We start from the raw sequence: 27,409 nt of genomic DNA, 5'->3' as shown, positions 1-27,409 counted from the left end.
TATAAACCCTTCTAGTTCAGTTAGGCTTGCTTAGTATACACAGCATTCATTCAGGAAAATGCTCGACATTATTTAAAAATATGGACAGTCATGAATGATCAAGTGCTGGGAAATTGGAGGATTTCTATTCTGACTTTTATCAAACAGAAATGAAGCAAAGCCCGGTTTGTAATCTGATGTCCTTTTTCAAAACTGATTTGTTGTTTGGTAAACAGCAATAGCAGCTTATACACAAAGGGTTGGGATGGATCAATTCTGCCATGGTGGAGAACATTTCAATAAACTCCTTAATATGAAAACATGTGGTGGAATGTGCCATTCATTTGTTTAAATTTACAAATTCAAAATTCTGCTTATATATGTTTTCTTCCGTTTTTCAAAAGGCTGATATAATGACAGGGTCTTATTAAAATAATTTGTTTTGCATTAAATTATTTATACCCTCCAACCCCTGCTGCTACTATTGAGGTATTTGTGTAAATAATGTTGTTTCCTTTCTTGGGGGTTGTATAAATGTTTAACAAAATCTATAACTGATCTAGCAGCAATTATAAAACAGCCCACAATCCATGAATAAGCACACTGTACCACCTGCACACCTGACTGCTTGATAATCAACATATTGTACGTTGCACGAAAATATATATATATATATATATATATATATATATATATATATATATATATATATATATATATATATATATATATATATATATATGTGTGTATATATATATACACACACACACACACACATAGATAGCTTAACTGTATATAGACATCAAGGAATGCACCCAAAAATGATCTGTAATTAGTTAAATGTACGAATACAGCTTGCACTGGTTTGATAACATCCATTTAAATAACATTATTGCACGTTGCTTTTAAATATATACCTGTGTTTTATAATACAGTGTTTAATAAAAACATATTCAATGGCATCTTCTTAAATTCCCCAGTGTTTCCTATGCTGTGCATAGTTTACTTTTAATGCCCCGATATTTCACTAGGGAAATGTATGTCTTTAGGTTACATTGCAAACCAATGAATTAAGTTAGGTCTGAGTGCTATTTGTGCATCGCATCAATAACAATGTTAGCCTAATGCTTGGACAAAGACTAACGCTGTATTTTACAGCAATCGTTTTATCAAAATGTTTGCAGATCTGAAAACAAACCATGATATTTAGATTCCTCAGCTATCCACTATTGTGCCTTTTACTTTTCCAGAACCATTTAGCAAAAGTGCCACAATGTACTGCCCTTCCACATCAATAGCATTCACTCACATTAACAGTGTAAAAACAGACCTGTTTCTAACAATTTTCTCAGAACAATGGTAAAACAACTTAAAAGAGGATTTGTAAATAAAAAGTGACCATATCAAAACAAAGCATGAAAAGTTCCTACTCATGTCTCCTGAGGAAATTAGATTTAAGGGAACAAAAATATTTTCTATTTGCTTCATCAGTATTTCTAGGCATTTCTCCCACTAGTACCACACATTATGACCTGGGTGCACGGAATCCTACAAAGAAAGCCAAATTATACTTTATTATTTAAGTTTGCTTTATAGTGTTTATACAAGCTTGAGATGCCATTCACGATCTGAATTAGATCATTAGAACATAACTGGTTCAACACATAATAAAATACCTGACACTTTAAATATATTTAAACAGATGAGCATTTTCAATAATATACATCTGTGATTTCTATTTATACAATATAGTTTATACAGTAATTCACTAAGGAAAGATCAAGCATTAAGGTTGAATAAATAATTTCTCTGAAACATATTTAAATACATAAAAAATAAAAAATAATAATTTTTCTCCTCACTGTCCCCTCTAACACCCCCACCAAAAAAAGAGAAAAAAAAAAAAAACTCTTTGCACATGGCTCACAATTTGTGTCATCCAAACTTTGGGGTCAGGCTTACTACAATTATTGCAACATCCCTTCCATGACAAGTAAACTTACAAAATCGAAAAATTAAAATCAGAGAACTGTGCAAAGCTAGTGGGCAACCAAAAAGCTACCTTATCAGTAACTGGGGATCTAAAAATGCTGGATCAGCTTCTTATGGCTTATTAAAGTGATCCAGAATTTCAGAAGGTAGCTGGGGAATCCTGGGATTGCTCTCAGGTTGAGAAGCTTAACATACAACCATTTAAGTCATTGCGTAGCCTACAAAAGGAGGATTCCTCATGTTTAGTTAGCAAGAGCCCCTTCAAAGTGATGCGTACGAGAGGGGAAAGGTAAGGAAGCTGAGGTGACATCGAGAGGGTAACATTTCTCAGTTAACCTGAGTGAGCCTCCTTTTAAACTGGGCGATAGCTAGGGATGTTTGTTCCCATATAGTAAGGGAATGATGTAGACAGAGATGTCGTCCCCTGAACCAAGCCTGTCATTGGAGATTCTCCAGCCTCGGTCTTTCAGAACTCCTCGAGCCCTCATGATGAGATCCTGAGCTGCCAGAGTGTACCTGCCACAGCAAAAAATGTGCCATTGAAATCTTTCACCACAAAATACAGCAACTCTGCTAGAAGCAATTTAAATCATTTACCACTATGCACACTACCAACCAGCAAGTCACACAACTGTTACTGTGCATATTTGTATACGTGTACTGTATATCTGAACCTGGTTTAGATATAGGTGGGGCAATGGGCTAATTGGGTTAGGAAAGTTAATTGAGGAGACATTTTTATAATACATCCTTCTTAAATATAATGTAAAAAATACTGTTCCAGTTTAATAGTGTATATTTTAATAATACTTTAAATTTAGCAAGATTTTAAAATATTAAGATTGCTTGTCTCCATGAATGTGCATATCAAACCAAGCAAAAAAAAAAGAAAAAACAGGTGTCGCTGTTGTGAAAATGACTGGCCACAGGGCCAAAAGCTAAGAGAAGGTATACAATGTTACCTCTACCTTAGGAAACATTTTACATTGTGTGAGCAAAATCCTTTGGTGTTAATGCAGAATTGCAGAATCTCACATGTACCTGTGTTGATCATCAGGGTCACAGTTTGCCAGAAAATTTGTAACAGCTTCTGACACTTCTTCATTTGACAACACGTCCCATAGCCCATCTGTGGCTAATACCAGCACATCATTTGCTCCATGCTCATGCTGTTTAAGGTTGTACACTTTGACCTAAAGAGAGATGGTAAAATTGATTCATGTATTATGCATTTCTCTGTATTTAAAGTATTATGGATTTTCTTCTTGTTACTGCATCTTGTAAAGTGCTTATTGGTGGTCCACTATGAAAGGAGCTATATAAAATAGATTGTTTGATTGATTTCACGCAGACATTTATAGATGCAACTTCAAATTATGAACCTTTAGGTTAGCTTTGCAGTCAATGGTACATAACAATACAGTTTTCTGCAGCGCTTTAGATTATGATGCATATATAACCATTTAATAACAATGTAATAACTGCATAACTACAGATTCCTGCTCTTACTTCTGGTGAAATAAGTGTTTTTGGATGTGAATGGCTTTTGTGCCCTTTCCATGCAGTTACCGTAATTGAATTACACACTATTCACGTCCTGTATTCTGCCACCCAGTTTACTTTCAGATAATCCCACATCCATACTGACTGGTGTCACAGTGTCACGGAACATCAAAACAGAATGTGGATGTGGAATGTGAAATATCATGACACACTGATGGATTTGTATTTAAACTCCATGCTTCATAAATGTTGTATAAGAAGGGTCCAATCAAAAAATAAATAATTAAAACAAAAGAAACAAATATGATTTTCATGAAAATTCTCCTTAACAGCCAATTCCATTTCTGCTTGTTACTGCTATTTGCAACAACATTAACAAGGATCCGACAGCTACTTTGTAACTGCTTTTACACCCCTTTTGCACAGCCCAGAAAAAGCACATCCCCTGAATGCTGACAGCTGGATTTCAGAATGAGCCCATACTGTAAAATGTCAACCATCTAAAATCTGATCTAAATATTCTCTGTATGGCTTTCATGCATCTGTCCTTCACTATAGGTACATTTATAGTGGGGACATTCCTTTTGCCCATTTAAAACATCTTCATAAAATAAGTAATTTTGCAGTAACACAGTTACAGGGTTTTACCGTGTGTGTGTGTGTGTGTGTGTTTTAATTATGTTAATATGCAATATGAATTGCTATGCCTCAGTTTACTTTTATTTTATCATGATATAGCACAGTAAACCAAGAAGGGTTTAGTGTTATATTCTCTGTTTCTTCCACTATGCCTCGCATAATTACTTTCAAACACATTTAGCTCTTCACAGGAGATTAGGCCATCTCACTTGAGATACCTTTGGCCTAGCCACAGACTGTGATGATATACTGTATATCTCTACAACCAGATAAAGGCATTCACAGAATATCAGGTCCATTTGATATATTTAAGCACAGCAGAAAGTCAAATACATCTCCATCTAGCCCTGAGTGAATTAATAATTATATAGGCCAGGCATAAGTAAACAGCAAGGCAACATTTAATTTTCATCAGAGTCCTATTTCTGCCCCATTTTTATAGCTTGGAGGACTGAGGTACAAGTAGGTCAATTGAGTTGCACAGCATTCTACTGTGAGTAGCTGACTTAAGATGAAAAGTTTGTTTGAGTGTCCCTCTCATGATTTTCCAGTTCACGTCAACTATATTTCACTGGAAATGGCTGTTTCACTCTTGAAACTCCAATGACTGTTTGGTCATTTATAAGTATAGTTTTTATAAAAAAAAAAAAGAAAAAAAACCCTGAAATATGTTGCTGTTTAAGTGAAGAGTTGTACAGTGCACCTTAGTGTAATTATACTTTTCAAAGTGGGTGCCAATCACTCTGAGCATCACCTGCAGCTTTCCTCAGAACTGATAACGAATAATTCATTCAGCAATGCACTGAACCATTTAAATGAGAAAGAAACATACCTCGGGGTAGCAGGAGAGGAAAGGTTTGATGTAGATGTTAGAGTCATGAACCTTCAGATCATGGTCCCCTAGTCCTCTGGTAACACCAATAGTGGCCATGACACGTGCCTGCAAATAAAAAAAAACATGACATTATTTATATACTGGGCTTATATTCTTCTGCAACCGTAGTAAACCACTATCTTCTCTTAATAGTGGCAGATAGTGCATTTTAATCCATTTTTTATCAAGGGGAAGCTTACCAAAGACCCGTCACACCATAAAGGTGAGGGAAAAGCAATTTGACCAAATTGGTCACAAGTCTGCTTATTATGAGCCAAAGTCATATTTTAATATTAGCCCAGATAGCTGGTTTACATATGGTCATGTTATATCATTAAAGCATCAATCAGATAATAACTGGATAAAAGCTTCTGCTAAATAATTTAATAATAATAATAATAATAATAATAATAATAATAATAATAATAATAATAATAATAACATCATCATCATGTGCATGTGTATCACACATTTTAAAAGCCTTTGCAAATTGTATTCCTCATCTCAATGACAGGAAACTAATGTTGAAGACCCAATTAACATTGTTAATGGAAAGCAAAACAAGCTTTTCTACAACCAGTGTGTGAAGCTGGAACTCTGGGCAATGTGTGTTTGTGCGAGGTAGAGAGAGGGTTTACCGATGGAGTCACACCATATAAAGTATATTAACCCACAACAGATATCCCTGAAGACGCACCCAAATGATCAACATATGTTATATGAGCGACACATTTTTCCTTCAAGCTGGCAGGCTGAGGGGCACAATGGGAATCATTTTGTCAAGGTGGATACAGCTCACCTTCTTGCCCTCCCCATAAATTAAAGGAAACTTCAGGTCATCTTCCTCTATGGTTTTATATGCCCTGTAGAAAAGAGAGGTCAATGAAAGGTCAATGTTAAGGGCAGTGTATTTACTGCCCTGCAAATTCACTCCATCATCTCTGGGACATGAGGCGCTGATTCACTGAAGTCTGTAATGGGTTATAAAATAGGAGCTGTTGAAAAACCATTTACAGCAGATTAAGATGCTCCTCTTTACAAGGGCGGCTATACGCACCGCAACAAAAGTGTACAGTGTGTTAAATATTCATACATTATTGCTGTTACCAACAATGAACAGTATGAAAAGAAAAAGGACGATAGCTTCTTAGTCGAAGGTGACATTTGAAATATCTGACTTAGTAAATGCCATGACAAATACACTGAATTTCACTGATTCAATTGACATGGAATGATTGCGAGCCAACCTTCTTTCTTTTTTTTGGTCATGGTTGATTCATGGCAGCCGCATGTCATTTCATTCTACATGTTTACTGCAGTGTCCTATTCACAGTATCCTTGCATTGCACAAGATGTTTACTTTGGACTACAGTAAGAAATAGCTGTTAGAGTAAACCTGAGCACAAAACACAAGCATGCGATTTGCAATGAGAAAGCAAAAACAGATAGACATTGACCAAACAAACTGAGTCATCTTACAAACCAATCCTGGATCAATATGACCACCGACAGGTACCTTTTGAGAGTAGCTAACACGGGACACAGTGAGGCTGGTTTTAAATTATATCTTTACAACTTGATACAGCTATCATTCCAAAACAGTAAAATTCAGTTTTCCGTGGGGAGAAATAAGAAAGGGCCAAACCAACATGAAAATGAAATAGCAGACAATGAACAAACCAGGTATTCAAAGATCCCAGGAACGTTCCAGAAGGTGTAATAAGGGCACTGCCAGAACTAAGTTTGCTTTATAATATGGAGCAGGTTGGAAAATCCTTTTCATCTTCTGTTTTCTTTTGTCAGAACGATTAGTTTCAACGACGTCTGGCCTTTTCAAGGTAAATTTGTTATGTCCACGTCACTTTATGTACTAGGCTAGAGAACTGAAGAGGCAAAGGCAGCTTGTTAGATTGATGCGATTGCTTTTCACATTCCCAGCTTCAGCCAGATATTCAATATAGTGTTGTGGTGCTCCTACACTACAATATGATGCACAAAAACGTATATGGGTATGAATAGAGAAAACAGCAAGGCAGTTTTTGATTTATTTTTTTATTTTTTAATTATAAAGGTTATTTCTAAGAACTTGACCCAAGATCATGGGGCAGATGTAGTCTCTGGATGATGTTGAAACTCAAGGTCACCCCACATGTAGACTGTGAAGTACAGTATAATGAGCTTACTGAGATGTACCGTCAAGCAGAAACAGCCAGCTGTTGTTAGGAAGGTCATGTGTTTTGTCTGTTGCAGGCTGGGGATAACCTGATGTAAAGCAGTTGCAACGTTCCTTGTGTGAACTTAGTAAACTATTACAATGTTTCGGTTTAATGGTTTTGGCACACACAGTATTTAAACAAACAAACAAAAAAAAAACTGGGTTACTGATTATCTTTATAAAAGTCAGTAAATAAATAAAATACTTAAGCCTTCTGTGATTTTTGTTCAAAAGCTCTTTTATACTCTGTATTGTCAAATTGAGCAGTACATGTATACTTATTAAAATAACTTGGGGGTCAAATATCATCTTATTATTCTCTTTCTCTCTAATCTTTTGGTGCTGGTTGTAGCAGAGTTACTCTACAGTACCGGATAAGCTCCTTGTATGCTTTCCACACTGACAGGGTAATTCGTCACTGTCAGGAGATGTGCTGTACGGTACAGGTCAGGACTCCTCCCCTGCTGTTTTTTCAGCTTGCTGGGAATCTTTAAAACATGCAGAACCTGTACATTGCAAACAACAATCTATCACCATCACAGGGCCCGAGACAGAGCTCGCAATTTAACAACACTAATCCTGCTGTATAGCCTCCATTTTAGAGAAAATATCCAGCTTGAATCAGAAATGCATTGCCTCTAACAGGCAGTGCTAACTCAGGAGTCTGTCACACAGAACACAGCTTAGAAACGGTTTCAAAACAGACTGTATGAAATGGGTGACTCATCCAAATTCCACTGCTGTATCGAACAAGCTGGTGAATTGAAGATGGCTGTTGTGGACTGGAAGACCTTTACACACATTACAGGCAGTAATCAGGTACTGACTAGGTCACGACGTTAAAGAATTAAACCAAACAATTTTAAACTGGTTTTGCGGTACACGGACATTCTGTAATAGCGAGCACACTTAATCATCGAGACGACAAATTATGGTAAAGCCTTGAGCTAAACAGAATATAGAAGAAGAAAATCCACTTGGCAGATTTGTTTAATAGTTCTCATATGAGGCAAACCTGCTCAGTATTTTATGCAGTCTTGGTTTGACCATAGTCCAGTCTCTGGCATAATTTCACAACAGGCCCATTTTGCATCAACACAAGATTAGTGTTCAAGCAACAAGTCTGTTATGGCTACTTTGTGCATCATCTTATTATGTTTTGGGATACCCCAAAGTGAAAAACGAAATATAAGCGCCAAAGCCTGTATTGGTTTTAGGCAGCTACTTGCTTGACGGGTGCAAAAATTAATAGCAAACAAGTTATATATATATAAAAAAAAAAAAAAACATACTTATAATGCATTAGCTATATAACACCCAATTTCTTTTTTTAGCCTATATGCATGTCATATTTTGGCTATTGAAATGTCTTCAGCTCAGCTAGTTTCTTTTTATGAATGAAACTCCCTGTCATTAGGTCACCAGAAAATGAAAATAAAAAACTGCTGATGGTCTGTTGTAACACTACCAACTCTTTATCCCACAAATGACCCCAGAGATTTGCAGCATTTACCATGGCACCAACATTATTATTTCAGTATAACCTTACTCACACTGCTGATTTTTTTACACCATTTGAGTGCATTATGAAATATTTCTAAAATATATTCTATAAGTTAACACACCATTTCATTTATCAGTGCTACAAATTATTACATCAACCTTGTGAAACGTCACATTGCATGAATGGCAGTTTTCAAAAATATCTATTTTTTTCTATAATTTGTGGACAGCTGGCTTACTTTCAGAGCTATTTGTAATTCAAATCGACAACAAAACAAAAAGACAAAGATTTATTGAATTGAATTGTTTACCTGCATTTTTTTAAATTTTTTTTTTTAATTTGACAGCATTTTCTCAGGCTGGAAAATTCTTTGGCACAAAGTGGGACCGGAACATTTTCTTTTTAATGCCTTAGGAATCAATGTAAATGGTAATGAAGAGTATCAGATGGGACTGGTTTATTAAAGAGGGTCTCTGAGGAATTATATCTGAGGTCTCTCTAATAAGCCCTGCCTCTGAGTCAATGAATTAATTTCTATTGATCTATAGCGCAGGACTGAAGCTTTCTTCAATGCAAATAAAACATAGGACCGCACTACACCCACTGTGCCTGTCCACTCCCCTGCAGTTGAACACAATCCAATTTACACAGGCAGGAGGCAAGGAACAGTTCAAATGAGAGAATAGGTAAGCACCGAGACAGCTGCTGCCAATACAATATCTTACACTCTTCAACATTTCATTCGAAAAAAACAAGGTTATGCTTCAATTTGTCCGGCAGAACCTGCTCATAATTTTGTAAATATAAATGAGCAACAATTGTGGGAGAAAACCCCTCTGGATGATTTAACTTTCCGTGGTCCAGAAGGCTCATTGTCTGACATGCATGGCTATACATCACAATGAAGCAAAGAAACCTGAGCACTACAAGGGCACTGACACCTTACACTCACAGTGGGGAAAAAATAACTAAATAAATAAATACAATTTATACTTATCTGGCTTTCTCCAATTAGCTAACTAGGTTTCCAAGTTACACAACTGTCTTAATACAGCTGCACAGGTCTGCATTTCATTAGCCTCATCACACTAAAATATATTACAGGCCAGTGGCTGTGCCTCGTGCCCTAATCGCACTGCAACCACAGGTATTAAAGTATATGTTGATATATAAAAAATCATTTGACCTTTCTCTTTCTCAATTCCCTGCCCCCATGTTAAAATACACAGCGACAATTTTTATTTTTAACATTTTCAAAAGTAGGAATAAAAATAACATTTTATAGGGGAAAGTCACTGTGACCTTCATTTTTTTTCTTCTTAATAATGATCTTTTTTTAAGAAAGATCTCCCCGGGAAGAATCCCCTTATGCCCCTGGAACGATTAATTGCCAATCAACTGATCTGTAAAATTAGCTGTTGCCATGCCCACGCAAGGATCAGAAAGAGGGGAAGAGATTTAAAAGTTATGGTGTCAGACCTAGATATAAAACAAAACCACAGGATTCTCAAACTAAAAAGTTTTTTTTTTTCTTCTATATCGAGGGCCACGATATAGCGAGAGACCCATAGAAAAACAAACAGGCTAACAAATAAATACTGTACAACCATTCCCTCATTTTATCACGGGTGTCAGGGTCCAGTATAAATCTTCTACACAACCTGCTTTTTCTCATTTTTTGTATAAAAAGCAGCACACCATTTTAATTCGTAAAGTGGAGGGCAATTGCTTCTCATCAACTTCAGTCTCCAATTAATTTAACGAGTCTTCCTCTTCTTTCTCGAATGCACAAACCCGTTGCATTGAAAGAATCCATTCCCAACAACAACATAGGAGGCTTGTTGCTAGGGAGCTGATGTCACTGCCTTGTGACTTTTGCTAGTGCACTGCTGCCACAGGTGAACACCTAGTTGACTAAAATAAAAACTGCTTCAGCAAGTAGATATTTAATTTGCTTTGTGTTATTGTGCAATATGTGTGTATATGACAACAGTACGATAGCAATGCTTTGTTTTTAATTGTTTTGTATATTGTTGTTTGTGTTGTGTACTTGCAATCTTAGTATCAATTCCAATTACTTCTAGACAAAGAATTTCACTAGCTTCTTTTACTGCATATCCTAAAACTACTGTTTTACAGTGATGGATAAACTGGCTTTATTGGAGTACAGGAAACTATTTAATCAAAACGCTGCAGCAGAAATTTAAAGGATAATCTAGCTTGAAAAGATGACAATTTGACAAGACTGCCTGTAAAACAGTAAAAATAGATAGAAGTTGAACAAAAACAAGTTTAAGAAGTTTTCAAATTATCAAAACTATAGAAAGTGGATAAAAGGTTCAAAGCCCAGATCAAATATAAAAGCCGGCTCTGTTTTTCATGTGGGCTAGTTTCAAAGGGAATGTCAAAAGAACAGCAAGCAAAAAAAATAAAAAAAAAAAAAAAAAAATATATATATATATATATATATATATACGTTCCTTGGCCTTTTTTTGGTAGAAGAAGAATACTGAAATGGGCCTTTTGAAGCCCCTGGCTATGGAATGGAAAGCCGTTTTGTCCTCACCAGCCTGTCATGTTGAAAGCCCTGTAGAGCATCCTCTTCCCAAGCTCCTTCCTCTGGACTCTTCTGGGGAACTCTAAATGCGTGAACTCGTTCCCTAACAAGTGAGGTTGCATATATGCCTGGTGGAAACATAAGGATACACAATTATACATTGAACCCACAGGAGGGGTAGGCAAATAGTAAAACCCCTGCAATACGTAGCACTTGTGATCGATATATTTGTTAAGAAAATGGCACCCCTGAATTGAACCATTTCAAATGATGTTGTGTTGCTAAACAGATGTAGAGTTTAATTTACAGTTAGGAAAGTAATTCCCAGAATTCAGCTGTTTAAAATAGGTTTAAACATACTTTCCTTTCCATAGATTGAACTTGTTATATAAACAGAATACTCCATGAACAAGCATGGCGTGCTGTGTTTATTTCACTCATGAGGATAGCTGTAAACAACCCACTCGCTCCCTTTTTCACCCCCAAATTCCCTGAAAGAACTACAGGCAGTAATCACTGATGAATGACCACATATATACCCCCTTGCAGACTTACACAGAAACAGATGAAGCCAGTAGATGGTGGCTTTACACCCAGGGACACTGTTATAATCAACCCTTGTATGGACAAAATTGGAACAGACAAGAAATAACTGCAAATTTACAGGAATTAACTGCTTCTGGGTCACTTTTATTGCCCCTTTTTCGACGTGAAGGTTCCAAATATCCGGGTGACAGCTAAAACACATAACACATGTGAGAGAGCTGTTTTCTGTAGACAGAACAAACGCATACGATAACAGAAGTTTACCAACTTTCTTTACAAAATGCCGTTTGTTTCAGAATCCTGTAAAACTCTAAAGCCTGGTTCACACTTCTGTTGCAGATGAATGCGATACGTCAGGCGCAGACAGCTAAGCTGTGCAGCTTCACCATTTGCTGTGCGAAGGACGTATCGTGACACAGCCCTTTTTACTGCGCAAAGTGGTCACTGCTGTTGTTCATACTTTAAATACAGACTGCATTTACATTTTAGTTTGTATCTCTTATACAAGAGGTTTAAAAAAAATTATCAAAAGCGACGTTTGTACATCCGTCCTCTCAACCAACAGAGAACCTGAAAGGAAGAATTTCAAACATTATTTTGAGAGATGCAGGTATGTGACAGTGGGAGGTATTTCAAACATTATTTTGAGAGATGCAGGTATGTGACAGTGGGAGGTATTTCAAACATTATTTTGAGAGATGCAGGTATGTGACAGTGGGAGGTATTTGAGGTATTTTAGAATGACAGGCGAAAGGTTTGATGATCGGTTAAGGCTGTACACCCTTCCAAAAAAGACGGACGTCTCAAGATTCTACAAGACGCAATTCCGACTTAGACCAGAAATTATGTCGGAGTTTGAAGTATGTACTGTAAGTTTTGTACTCTAAAGTATCATTTAAACTGGTCAGTAGTCAAAAGCAATAGTCTTTATATTATTGGTTTTGGTGTACTATTTAAAAGCTTGTGTATGTTGACATAGCTAAAACTACATTATTTGGTGACCTTTCCGTGAATTCTTGTTTTTTTGCCGCATCTCGTCCGTCAAATGTACTAAGAAATTACCGTGCCAAAATCATAGCCTTAATTATGAAGTGCACTTAAAAAAAAAAAAAAAAAAAAAGAAAGTTTCCTGCAAATCTATATTTTTCACTGCAACAACAACATTCATAAAATTCCATATTGTACAGAAACAGTTTCTGCACTGTACCCAACACAAGCCCCCACAGGGAGCAATGTTTACTATAATAGAAATAACTCTTATGTTATTATCAAAAGAATCAAAGAAACGTTGAAAGGTAAGAAGTATTCCATTTTAACAGGGGAATTCAGTTTCTTGTGCAGCTTTTGCTCTTTTCAGGTTCACAACACAGGTGATATGGCAGGACGCAACGCAGATGCTCAAGTTTGCACATTGCCTTCCTTTTTATTAGCGGTCATCAAAGTTGAGCCCTAAAACTTGAACCCACTGGAAATGGAGACATGCCTTAAGAAAAAAAATCGGCATTTGCTGGGTATATAAGGGTTAAGCAGATGGTCCACAAGTGGATGCACATGAACTAATAATGCTGAAATTGCATTTGAGGGTTTATTGAGAAACTGGAAAATTAATTTCATGTTTTACACATTCGAAGCGCCACCACAACCTCACGGATTAACTTATTGACATTTTCCTATAAAAAAAGGCTGCATTTGTTTTTTTGCAGACTTCTTAAGTGATAGATTCAAAACCTCTGGTACCTTACCGTACCAGTACCTGTAGTTTGAAATGATGTATTATTATTTCGATTGAAACAGTATTTGCTTAAAGTGAGGTATTCTTAGCCATTTATCTTACAGTCACATACTATACGGACGTACATACAATGCAAAATGCTTCAATTCACATGCACACATTCATATTACTACTTGTGGCTATGGATACTGGAAATGTATTTACTGGGAAATTCTTCAGTTATCCAAAATATGGTGTAAAATACCTGGAATCCTGTAAAAAAAAAAAAAAAAAAAAAAAAAAAAACAACATGGTAAAATGAGACATGCACCCTCTTTGTGACAAATCCACCGGTCATTAGGGTTATTAACAGCTAACATAGGTCAGTTCCTTACACAGCACATTGTGAAGTCTTCTGAAAGACCCTATGCTTAATGCAACTGTTTAGAGCATTCATTTACTCCTAACTTTTAAAAGAAGAAAAACCTGTTAATTCAACAAAAAGTAAAACAAAAGTAAATTCAATCCAATCCAATGCATGGTTTGTTTTTCATTTTGTAACATCAATTTCACACCTCATGAAAAACAGAAACAGAGAGTGGAGATTATGCTTAGAAAATAGAACCCAAAATATTTTACCAAAAACTGGAGCCTTTGTCTTTCACTCTCAGGGGTAAACTCTGATGACATTGGGATTATTTCTCCATTTCGAATGATAATAGCCCTAAAGATAAAGAAAGACAAACATCACATGATGTGCTGGGTTTTGTAATTGCAATTACACGATGAAGTCATTTTGAAATGACTGCTTCAATATTCTAGTACAATAAACCTATTCTACTATTCTTCAAGGAACTGTTAAATCAACCGAATCCAAACCAAGACACCACTTCTGTAAAACTGTTTTAGTCAAACGAGAATACTGTACTTGTCATTAGGCAGTTAGGGGTCACCAATAACCAGCTTGTGCATGTTTTGCATCAAGATGGGGAATGTTTAATATAACCAGGGGTTCACCTGTAAACAAAGAGTGTACTGGATCTTATAATTAAGGAAGATGGATGGCTTTTTTTGTTCGTTTCTAGACCCAACGTACTGACCTTGATTTACAGAAGCTCCCATATATGTTTCAAGAACACTAGTAATGTTTTGTCATTCAGTTCATGGAAGTGTTATGTTTATAGTTTTTTTTTTTTTTCCCCTGGTTCATCTTTTGCAAACTGTACAATTCTCGCCTGTCACACAAAAAGGTACTAGATCTGGGATCTGGAGCAACCCTTAAAAACTAACCCTATAGAAGCTCTCAATATAGTCGCGGGATGATGACTGTAGAGTACACAATAGTTACCAACGTTACGGGGATAGGATCTGCTGGAAACACAATGAAAGTGTTACTCTTTATTTGCAATTCAGATCACCCTGTCCCCTCAGGGAAAGCTGAAGTGACAGGGGAAAAACAAGCCGTACGACAACTAATGTGATTCGATTAAATGTAGTTTAAACATTTAATACTAGAACACAGCTATTGCTCTAAAAGCTTAACACATCATTGTCAGGACAAGATTAGGAAAATTGCATATGGCGTAACAAAGCCATGTCTGGAAATTCAATTATTTCCATGAACAGTTAATTGAGAGAATACTGAATCACTTAAGTATTTTGGCACGTGACTTTAAACATTCAGCAGACCCCCCCACCACCACCAAATTGGCTTTCAACAAAAACAGATTTAATGCGTGATTAAGTACAGTAATATACTGTGTCAATCAAAGACAATTATATAATGGTCTCAAAATCTGCAAACGGTTCTATTGTATTTGTTTTATATGGTATTTGTGAAAAGTTCCTATACTTTTTATAAAATACAGTTTAATGAAACATAAACATATCTTGATTGGTGCGTTTTTTCTTTTTAACACAACACTTCAGACCAGGTAAACAAATGTGTTTTTCAAGGTTTATTTTTGTGATGAACAGTTTTGACTTTATGGATGAAGTATTTTATTATTTAAAAACAATACCTATTCTGAAGAAACATTTCTTAAGTTAAAGCTGTGACTCAGGGTCCAGCATGAAATTAGGATCTTAACAAAACGCACGTGCAGATCCACCCAGCACACAGCGATCCCAGCTTCATTACCTGTTACCATGCCGCCCATGAACCAGGGCTACCCATTGTAGATGCAAGCACTCCCTCACCTGCTGTCACCAGCATTTCCTACGTAAAGTTTCCCCAGTAGGAAGACCACAGCCAGCGCAGTGCAGCCCCCAGAGATATAGTATATGCTTTTTTCATGTTCAATCTGGGCATCCTATAAGAACAAGAAATACAAGCAGAAATAAATAAATATACGAGTTAAAGAAAATCAGCTCTTTAGTGATAGCCAGACACAGAGTTTAATTTCCATGTGCGAGAAAACATGTTTAAAAAGGCAATTTCAGCTCTTTATTTCAATGGGATACAGAGAAATGAGCAAGCAGTCAGGACAGAGAGAAGCAGATGAAATGATCTAGTGTTAGACGTGGTTCCGTAAACTCCAGTGTGACCGTGCAATTGAATTGGGGATGAAATCTCCCAGGACTTTCCAAGGAGGCTACAGCATGTTGGCTGTTCTGCTTCTCTTTCAGTGTTTCTGTAATTATATATCTTTTATAAGGCGAGGAATGCTCACAGAATATCAATCTCTTGAAACTGAAAAAGAAAATACTCTGCTTGAATCAAAGGGTTTTCTTTTTATTGTTTTTATTTCAAAAGGCACATATAGATTTATATTGGAGGATTACGCAACAGCAAAATAGGTTTCCTTTATTTATTTATTTATTTTATTCATAGTGTTCAGATGGGAGATATTTTAAATCACAACAAAGCACTGGCGGTGCACTGCCAAAGAATGAAGATAACTTTCTTCCTTAGGGACTGGTTTGAATACTGCCAGTGTGTGGCTGGTTCTAGTGTTTACAACACTCTTCCACAGCACTTTAGCCACTTGTGCCCTTTATATTAAAAAAAAAAAAAAAAAAAAAACATCTTGTTCACTATTTTGTTTATACTCCCCAAAGGTAGTTGTAGTGATACTATTACATACTTCCTGTATATATAACATATACATTTAGCCACTGTAGTCACAGTAGAGGTTACCCTTTATTGTCGCAGAAGGAATCTGTGAAAAAAAAAATGTAAATCCTAAAAGAGTAAACCATGAGGATCTGTTTAACATTGACTGATGAGCAACCCTGCATACAAAAACAAACAAACAAAAAAACACAACATCTAGAACTACACATTGAAAACACACAACTGACAGATAAATAAGAATAAGGCATACTCTGGGATATTTACCATAAAATGCACAGCCAATCACACAATAAATGATACTAAAAAGAATACACTACTATACAGTATAGTATAGTTATTCAAAAGAGGTAGTTCACCAGAGTGTACTAAAATCCTTTGTCTTCATTTAATGTAAACCTGCCAGCCAAATACATGCATGCTTAAGAGTACATTTCTGTGCCACTGATTTTCCAGTCTAAAATAATTTCCCGAATGCAGCAGAGCACCATTCCATTGCAGTTCCGGTGTGAGGCCAGGGAATCAAGCACTACATTACTATGGGATGCCCCGCCATCTAGTGGTTGTACAGAGCAGAACATTTTAACACAATTCATTCTTGATGCTCTAAATCTAACCCCACTTGTTTTTCAACTGATTTCAATGATAACATTTACACAATATTACTTATTCAGCAATACGAGACGTAAATATGAAACAAACCTTTAGGAACCTATTAAAAACAACACTGAATGTTATTAGCCAGAACTGTAAAATAGAGTGTTAATTTTAGGTCTGAAGTACTGTACGATTAATTGTTCAAAACAACTTTTCATTTGAAAAAGCTTGCAGTACTTTATTCAAAAGTGGTTTAAAGAAGGCTGGTACCTCAGATCACAATTAAGTCCACTCCAATAATGGGATCTTAGTTAATTAATTCTGGGAAGAAAGACATGCTCCATGACAGGCACAAATCTTTTATTTATCCTTTCCTTTTAGCAGGGAACGGTCCGTTTGTCTCTATAAATGAGCACTTTGAACAGAGGGCAATGTTCTTTTTAATCTGCTGCTTGCACATCCAAACACTATTGATTAGCACTTTGTATTAATGCCTGCACTACTGAGATGTACCTGTGCTGGCCCTGCAGCCACAAAATGAATAAACTAAACTAAGAGGTCTGTACCCACAGCTCTGTTGATCAATTACTTCCTATAAAGGAAAGAGTACCTACCATTTCTTTAAAAGCATTTTCGATTGCCCCAACCACAAGACTCTCGTGCTGGATTTTCTTCTCAGTGAAGAAGCGGGTTGGAGGTGTGCTGGGGGAACCAGGAGCCCCAGCTGCTCCTCGCAGGGAGGCGGCCCTCGTCAGAGTCCTTGAGTTCGGGGTGGTGGTGTCAGGGTCCTCCCCGTGGCAGGCGGGAGGACGCACAGCCGTGTTTTTAAGGACATCCAGAACGTCCTGCAACTGCTCCGTTATCTTCTGCTGTAACACTTTGGAGGCGAACACTGCCGCCCCTGATCCAGCGTGCCCGTCAAAGAGGGCCCAGTAATGCAAAGTAAGACCTTCCAAATCCTGAGGGTAGAAACAGTACATCAATACAAATAGCCACAGTGCTGCTTAAGATGGTTTTCAACAAAAAGGCCTGTCTGTTTTTGTTGTGTTGTGGTTTTGTATTGATCCCAAACCTACCAATGTAAAGTACACACATAATAAACATAAGATGTTGGGTACTTGTTGGAAATCCGGTTTCTGTGGTCACTTTTCTGTTCTATTTATTTATTTGAATGGTTCTTCTGAGTTTAGTGCAAGTTCTCGAATGGTCTGGGACTAAACGCTCCAGGAATATCCACACTTTGAATAGCATCTGTGGTACAGATACTGTAATATCCGCCAGGTGACTCAATAGCAATTTTTCAATCCTACATAGTGACGTTAAGGTTAAAGGTTTGGTGTAAATATGTGATGTACTGTTAAGATTAAATTCACATATAGATGCTACTGGAATCTTGGATAAGGTGATAACAAGCAAATCTAACATTCATGAAAGGGAAATTGTGCTAGCAGTTTGGCACAGATCGGTCAGGCACCAGAAGAGCTTACTCTCGCAACCCTGTCTTGTCAGGTCCTTCAAACTCAGGCCTCCAGAGGTGACAGACATAAAGGCCTAGAACCACCTGGCCCCTTCTGTCTTGTCTTCACTTCAGATTGAATGAACTAGGTTTTACAGGTCATGTTCAAATAGGACTGGATTTTAGCCTTTGGTATCAATGGGGGTTTGTGGTACAGTATCTGTAAAGTTTCTGCATGTTTCCAATATTTCGGAGAGGAGCAGGAACGTTGACCCTTTCAAAGTCTCCTTCGGAAGGATATGACAGCTCTTTTGGCTTGTTATTCACTTCTCAGCTGTAGTTTCCTCAGATAGTTTGTAATGAACTCAAGCATTTATAACACACAGAACTTTGAACATTCAAACATTTTCCTCAGATACATTGTAGCAGTAATTGTGATCCGATATTTTGTTAATATACAATATTCTAGCCTGTTAAAAGATTTGCTGACAACCTTGGAGATTACCCTGTTGGGATGTGGCAACAGATAAAGTCTGTCACTGTGCAAATGCATTATTTATGAACTACAAATGTTTCTGTGTCATCTCTCAGAAGCATTGCAATTTCTATATATTACAGTCTTTGAATAACATTCCATTATGTAATTTCTAAATATAGGAACTCATTTTACGATTTGTACGCAATCATACATTTTGAAACATTTTTGAAAGCTGAACATAGAATATGCTATAGGAAATATATATATATATATATATAATATATATATATATATATATATATATATATATATATATGTATAAAAGACACAATTCTTCTTTTACACAAGTTTGTCTCTCTAATTTAGAGTGCCCAGTTACGTGCTGTAATCAAACTCCCCCCAACAGCTCAAGAGATTGTAAGGTCAGTGGGTGTCCTCCAACACCACTGCCAAGCAACCAACTGTGTACCCCCAGGAGCTCGACATTGATTTTGGCAGGCTACTGGACAAAGACCAACACTGCATGTGTCCACCTGAGTTCACAGAGAAACAGCTACTTGGGGGTGCTGGAGGGCAGTGAAATGAATTCCAAAAGCCGACTGCTGTACTGTCTGTGTAATACCTAACTCCACCCTGAGGGCGAGGTTATTTCTGCAACTGACTAGGCCAGTACAGGTAGCCCAAGTGCCAATTCAGAGGGTGCTCACCAGGGGAACAGGGTTGACAGCTTCTAGTTCACTGTCCTGCTCTCTCTGAATTGATACTTTATGGTTGTACTCACTGCGTTGTCCTTCAGCTGCAAGCCTTCTCCATTCGGCAATGAAGACCTTCGCTTTGCGTTGGAATTCTTATTCGGTGTGGACGGGACCTCAGAGTTCTTCTTCAAAACGACTACTTCACAGCAGGCCTGGTCTTCATTCAGTGAACTTTTTCCTGCGTTGATAACTCTGCAAGACAAATTAAGCTATTTAAACACACATCCTTACTCAGGGTTTAATTAAAACAGGACTCGTTCAAACAAACAAAACACTGCTAATGACGGAGAGACAACACAAGACCTGGGGGTGGGCAATTCACTTGACTAAATGGTGATAGATCTACCACTGTTTAAATATTCTTAACACACACTTGTCTATAAAATCTAAAGTCTATACATTCTAACAAATGACTGCTTTGTTCACTAGATAGTAAATATATTGTACCATTCCCACTATTCTGTGTTGATGACACATCTTTGGACTAACTAAAGAAAGCATCGATGTTTTCCACACTATAGTTAGCAGGAGTCTACCTTTACCCTTTTAAAAAGAAGGAATATTTCAGATGCTGCACTTTCAGGTTTGTACTGTGTTAAGTGCAGTGGGAAATGATAAATCTAATAACAGAGCTTGGTTTCTCTTGCAGCTTTCACTTTTGCCGAACATCAGTCATGGGTGGGGGTGAGACTTATTGCATAAGACTGACCAAGCAGTTCTAAAAGCTCCGAGGACAGATTGCCATCATTCAAATGTGAACTATGTACAAATCCAGTCAAACAGACTGCAACCTGCATGAATCACAATCACCTATTAGATGCTCTGGGGACAGTTAACCCGCTGTCTGTTTGCAGATTCAGGTTGAATCACGGATCAGAGCAATACAAAGAACATTTCAGTATTCTCAGTTTAAATGCAGTCTCTCAGTGACATCATGTTTTTTCCTTAAACCAATCAGAGAAAAAAGACACAGATCATCACTTGGTTGATTGTCCACTTGTCTTAACCCTAGCTTCAAAGCATCTTGTTCAATCCAGTTTCTCTTTGAATTAGCCAGTTATATAACCCTCATAAAATAAACTGTAATTTCCTAAGAAAACCTGTTTTATTTCTAGTTTGTAAAGATGTTTGACATAAAAACAATGATCCACCCTAAATGGCAAATGCCTTTCATGTTAGAACTGGATATCAAAGGATATCAAATATCTTGGAGGTCAGCCTTGTCTTAGCAAGGACAAAGTGACCAGAAAGATCTTTATTAACTTACTGTCTAAGTAGGAATTTAACCAGAATCTGACTTAATCTTTAACCCATTCTGTGAGTTGTACTCTAAGAACAAAAATTCATTTTTATCTAAATAAAATGTTCCAACAGCTAACAACTTGCACCGGTCTTCCCCTACAGGCAGCACAACATATTCATTAATTAATGTCCCATCGAAGAAAATGCAAGAACAGAGGACCTTCTTAATTATTTATTTCAAAGTGTGTGTACATGATAGCCCCTTGTGATGTGATAACTCCCATTTTCTCTTGGCTTTCTGTATAGTACAGTAAATGCAAGCACTGAAAATACTGCAACAGTTACCAATTTCCAGCGTATGCATGAAGTGCACGGACCACCTGCATCCTGCTGTATGCAGTGCGATAACCAGCTGGAAATGTAAACTGACTGAATAAATATAGCAACATTCAATTTTTAGGTGTTTGCTTGGTAATGGAAATGATAGCTGAGGAATAAGGAAACCCTATCCTGCATGGAGGTGTTTCACCACTTGAAACAGGACTTTTTATTATTTATTTATTTATTTATTGAATTATTTATTTTTAAGGATAAAAATAAATCAAAAGTTGGATAAGCAATTGTCTTGATATAAGTAGATACAATATGGAAGTATGAAAATAATGACACATAGTCAAGCCAGCTCAACAGCACAGCAGCCATTGAGGCCAAAGTCTTTTTTTACGCAGTTCTCCTGATTATAAGGTGGGCCTTTATACAACAGATAATGTGTGGTTTCCCTCTTAGAAGGCGCAACAGAAATAAGAGCCCCTCTTCATGAAGGCTTCAGACTACTGTGTCATTAGAAGCTGTGTAAGAAGCTCTGCCTTGGTTGCTACCCTTTTTCCATGGTAAGAATAGCAAATAGTAAAGCCTACTGAAAACAGACAGGCATGGTAAAGCACAGAGGTATAGTAAATCACACTGAAGAATACATAAGCTTTCCATAGTAAACCTTAGTAAAAGCAAGGCTAAACAGCAACAGGAGTGTGAAGATGCTAGATAAGAAGGATATTTTATTCATAAATATGTTAGAAACATCATTACTGCAAGTTTTCACTGAAGGCGATGCACCAAACGTACAATACTGCAGGAAAAGGCATATCTCCCACTTCCGCATCCCATAGCTGACAATCATAGAGAATTAAATGGCCTCACCGTATAAAGTCATTTAAAAGGAATTACTTCTAATGCTCCAAATGCAGACCTGACTAATATTAGTGTGGCCATTTAACCCAGAGGAACCTAGAGTGCATGTGCTAGTGTAGAATAGATTTAACTTGCTAGTATGAATACAACTAAATATTACAAAATATAATAATAATACTAATAATAATAATACTACTACTACTACTAATAATAATAATAATAATACAAATCTATTTGAATAATATTTGCTAATATTGTGTAAGCTAACCAGTATTATGAATGATGATTCCACAGTAAATACACAGGCATGCGCATGCTTGTGTGTATTGTATATTCCAATACAATGCTTGGATTTAAACAGGCAGCCCCTAAAATCTATGTGTCATTATTATTTATAAAAATATATCTACCAATAGTAACAGATTTTATTGGTAAAATAAGTACATTTTTCAGGAAAAACTGAAAATAAGAATCTGTGTATATAAGGGGTTCTCAGCATGGGCGTGCTAGTGTATAAAATAAAGCATCCCTGAATCACAACAAAGTAGATTCACTCTATGTGCCATCTCACAAGATATTTAACCCATTTACTGCATGTCAATATTCTGCAAATATGAAGCCACAAATGGAAAACCTGCTACACTCAGCATTGCATAAAAATGCTCTTAGAAGTACACTGCAAGCTAATTAAAATCAGTTTGTTAAAACGCTCAACTCTGTATACCACACACACCAACAAGATGATATTTCCATGCACCCACACCCAATGCAGATCTGTTTAAACACAGAAAGGTTGTACAGTATAGGAGTGTTAACTTCTTCAGCCCCAAGCCTTTTCACAATGCTGCCACTTTCTATTACCCAATGTAAAAGCACACAAATAATATTACTGGGTTTCAACTTCATTTATTTTTTTAATTTTCTAAAAGCCTATTTATTGCGAGACAAACCTACTGTGTGCCCTAGGTAACATTAGGGGTTGATTTCATAGATCCCAATTACCACTAATCGTGGATGTTATCTTAGGCAAGTAGTCCATGATTAGTGCTAACTGGGCACTTTGAAACCAGCCACACATTCAGTAGTCCATGATTAGTGCTAACTGGGCACTTTGAAACCAGCCACACATTCAGTAGTCCATGATTAGTGCTAACTGGGATATTTTAACTCGGAATATAAACATCGTCTCCCAATCCTATTTACTACATTTAAACTATACTTTTATTTACAGTGGCCAGTTATTTTCTCCCCAGTTTACGACGTCCAGTTACGTTCCCTGACCACTGCGATTTCCCACAACAGCTCAGGAAACCAGATGGCAAGTGGCCATCGTCCGATCTCATAGCCAAGCCAATTGCTTCATTACAATCAAAGTGGATGTAGGACAGCTACCAACTTCTGGACGAAAAAATCTAGCCCTGCAGGTGTCACGGGGGCAGCAGGTGTGCAAGCTGTATGGTAGATGATTTACATATTTTGACTTGCGAACAGCATCACAATTGTATGAACCAAAACACAAGGATAATAGATTGATGCTATACCTCGCTACTGTATCAGCAGCACTGTAGAATACAATTGATCTAAACCACGTATAATCAATATACCGCTGCTTTTTAGCAAATATCATTAAAAAAGTGAAGGTAGTTCTGAAGACTAATTCTTTGTTGATTTCACAAGGAATGACCCATATGTTAAAATACTGTATATAAAAAAATATATAAGTGCCATGTTTAATCAGTTTTTTTATAATAAACATGGTTGAACAACTATACAGTACCATGTACCATCTAAACTTGTGGATAGAGCCCTACATGAAAGAGTTTTACATGCAAGGTGATTAAAGGGTTAACATGTTTTCCACAGAGACCTCTGAAAACAAGTTACTTTGCTCAATTGTGTTTTTCCTTGTTGACCAATTAAATAAATTAAGTTCTGATGCTCTTTCTTTATTGATTGCTAAGTAGAACATAGCTCTCTCATAACAATTACTAACCATAATGGGCTGATTTCCTGGAATTGTGTGGTTCACCAAATAGAAGAAAAAAATAAAAACTTTGCTGGGTTTCTATTAGCAATGTTTAACCCTGTGTATGCATCAGTTTAGTATATTACTGTTAAACATTTAGTAGTACTAGTAATCTAGGATAAGGAGCACTGACAGTACTCAACATTAGGCATAGACTACTGACATTTCATTCAAGATGAATGAAGATCCAGGAGCTGTCACAATCCAGCAAAGGACAGATTCAGTTGAAGCTCAAGTAAAAGCCCCCGTTAAGAATGGGTGGGGACAATAACAGCTAACAGCCTTCTTTGTTTCCCCCATTAAATCTTGGTAAAACAAATGAATGATGAAAATGATCTCCAATCAAAAATGAAGGGAAGAATGAAAATATTCAATACAATTCCCTGTATATATATATATATATATATATATATATATATATATATATATATAATATATATATATAATATAAAATACGTATTTCTGCATTTGTTTCAAACTGCATTTCAAAACAAAGTAGAAACAAAAAAAAAAAAACAAGTGAGTTGACAGTTGTTTACTAAATGAGGTAGCTAATCCGTTTGTCGTGTTCTGTACTGTTAAGATAGCTGGAAAATAAAATTTCCAATCTTTGCAACCATCACCAAAAGTCAAGCAGACATTCCCCACTTTAAATCAGTACCAGGAAATGGAGCCCTACCTCTCTTTACAGTCTGTGACATGTTCTCAGTTGAATTCTTCTCTATTTTTGCCTCACTGTCAAATTGTCTCCCTACCTGCAGTACCTCAAACAATCATAATTTGACGGCAGCACCAAGGGCCCTGAAAGGGGAGGCCAAGTACCAAAACCAAGCAAGTCAAAATGCTGTGACGCATGCTTACCGTGTATCAACTGTTTTCATATTCTAATTAAAATATAATTCTAACAGATTGTTTTAAAGAGTTGTCCTGACAATGACAATATTCCACAGAAAACAAAGAGGCCTCAAACATACTTTCTCTGGGTGGCTATATGACTAAAAAAAACACTGTCTAGCATAGGCATGTGCATTTTGTGTACAGAATAGCCCCTTTTTTTTCTTAAAGATGCACTGTAATTTAGATAAAAGCACGTTTTAGGCTTAGAAAAAGCTTAATGCCTGTGGGTCAATAGCAGGAGTGGTGTTGGGAGCATTAACAAAATCAGTCAATCAAAACACTCAATTATGTTAGAGGGAGCTGTTCTTGATCAGGAAGGAGAGAAAACCCTTGTAATTTGATTACTCAATGATCTGAAACGGGTCTGCAGTGCAAATCCATATATATTCTCTTTTTAGCCATTTACAATGTAGCACTATTCAGATCTGACCAAAAGCTACAATGACGTATTGCCTCAGTATTGCAGTACTTATTTTATATATTGTAATCAGGAAAGCTGATTACGTTTGGTTTACCACGATCTATCTAGCACACTCTACTTCGGAGAAAATACACCTCATAATGTACATCACCAGTACTAGTCTCCTGCAAGTGGAGAGTATATTTAGCCAGATTAAATTAAAGCGACGAATGCACGCAGTTTAAGTCATGTGTGGATTTTAAATTGAAATATGGGTTACAGGTTGGCAAAACTGAAGTGAACTTAAAAGTGATGACATACTTAAACTGACATTGCAGTGAAAAAAAAAAAAAAAAAAAAAAAAAAACGAATGACGATGGCTCTTAATCCAACTCAAATGTCATAACAGATTACTGCTAAAACACGTACAGGATGACACCATATTCCTCATCAGAATATTCCCTCGGTTCTGCCATTCATTTATGAGTGAACATTGCAAAAATAATAATCACCGGTCCTGTATTCAATTTCAAATGTAACCCATTTACCACTGTTGCGAGGTCCCTCGCTGGCATAAGGTACCTCTCAAACGTCCAAATACATTGTTGTAAGGTCCCACTAGTAAAATAAGGCAGTTTGAATTGTTAAGTTTTTGTTTTTTGTTTTGTTTTTTTAACTACAGTAAATGAGACAATTCTACATTACAAATGGGTGACATCTCATTGTCACTAAGGTTCTGATGGTCATTTCATCAAACATCTAGAATGTCATTCGCCTGAAGTGCAAATTGTTTTTTGTTTGTTTTTTTTAATGGAAGCTTTGCCGCAATGACAGGCTAATCTTCATTTTGCACCTGCAAATATTTGCTTAGTTTGATAACACGGGTTTCATTTAATATCTGAGGCTGGCCTTTTTAAAATGAGCGAGTCTTTCATACGTTTACCTATTGCACGGGTGTTGAGCCAAGTAATCGTTTGGTACATACAGTTACAGTAGGAGATGCAGTAACATGGACGCAATACTTACTCTGCATAGCCCGTGGCCCATGGCAGTGTCCCGGTGTCTTTCGGAATCAGTATTGGTCGGGCGATGTGATCTGCGGAGCACTCTATCTCGTCCTGACACAGCCCAAGGAAATCGGGTCTCGTGTAGGGGTATTTCAGAGGCAGCTCGGAGCCGCTGAGATGATCACCACTGGCGCTGCCAGCCATGATGCCTCCCATAAAATTGGCAACAGCACACTTCACCCTTGTGAGCATATTACTAATGCACCGTGGATCTAGAACTTAGAAAAAATGCACTGATGCTGCCTCTACCCCAATTTACCCCCAGTTCCGGAATGTGCGTAAAAGCCAATGAACAGATAGGGCACGGCGATTACGGATTCATTGAGTCCTGCAAGATCCCAGTGAACGCGGAAATAAACTAATGATGAGTAGCGTCATGTGACGAACTGGGTGCTGGACTGGATTTAAAGCGCAGCCAGCCTGGATACGAACTCGTGCTTACTATACTGCCAGTGGTGACACTGCCGGGCAAAAGTAGACCCCCGGTCTGCAGGGACCGCTTCACATTATAACATTACAGTCTTCTTGCTGTTGCGCCTACTTAAAATGGCTGTCAACTCGGTACAATTCTGTTGCATTTTTTTTTTAAACACACATAGGAAAGAGGTGTATTAATGTGCGATTTGAACTCTATTCTGATAATAAAACGATTAAAGCATCTCGGGTTATTTGTTATTACATTTTGATCATAATTACTGGCAAAAGCATGT

General features: G+C 37.0%; 1 protein-coding gene across 1 annotated transcript; it reads right to left on the bottom strand.

The window, feature by feature from the left end:
* Positions 1-750: 750 nt before the first annotated feature.
* On the bottom strand, positions 751-27,078 carry LOC121318102 (protein phosphatase 1H-like). Its single transcript, XM_041254395.1, has 10 exons — positions 26,659-27,078; positions 19,906-20,071; positions 17,805-18,149; positions 15,720-15,832; positions 14,160-14,244; positions 11,273-11,391; positions 5,787-5,850; positions 4,946-5,053; positions 3,013-3,164; positions 751-2,487 (listed from the first exon to the last, which is right to left on the bottom strand). The coding sequence occupies exons 1-10, from the start codon at positions 26,889-26,891 to the stop codon at positions 2,340-2,342; spliced, it is 1,533 nt and encodes a 510-aa protein (XP_041110329.1). The 5' UTR covers positions 26,892-27,078; the 3' UTR covers positions 751-2,339.
* Between the last annotated feature and the right edge of the window lie 331 nt (positions 27,079-27,409).

Source organism: Polyodon spathula, chromosome 7 (genome assembly GCF_017654505.1).
Source record: "Polyodon spathula isolate WHYD16114869_AA chromosome 7, ASM1765450v1, whole genome shotgun sequence".
Taxonomy (NCBI): Eukaryota; Metazoa; Chordata; class Actinopteri; order Acipenseriformes; family Polyodontidae; genus Polyodon; species Polyodon spathula.
Note: the sequence above shows the minus strand (reverse complement) of the source record. Positions and strands in the feature narration are given on the sequence as shown.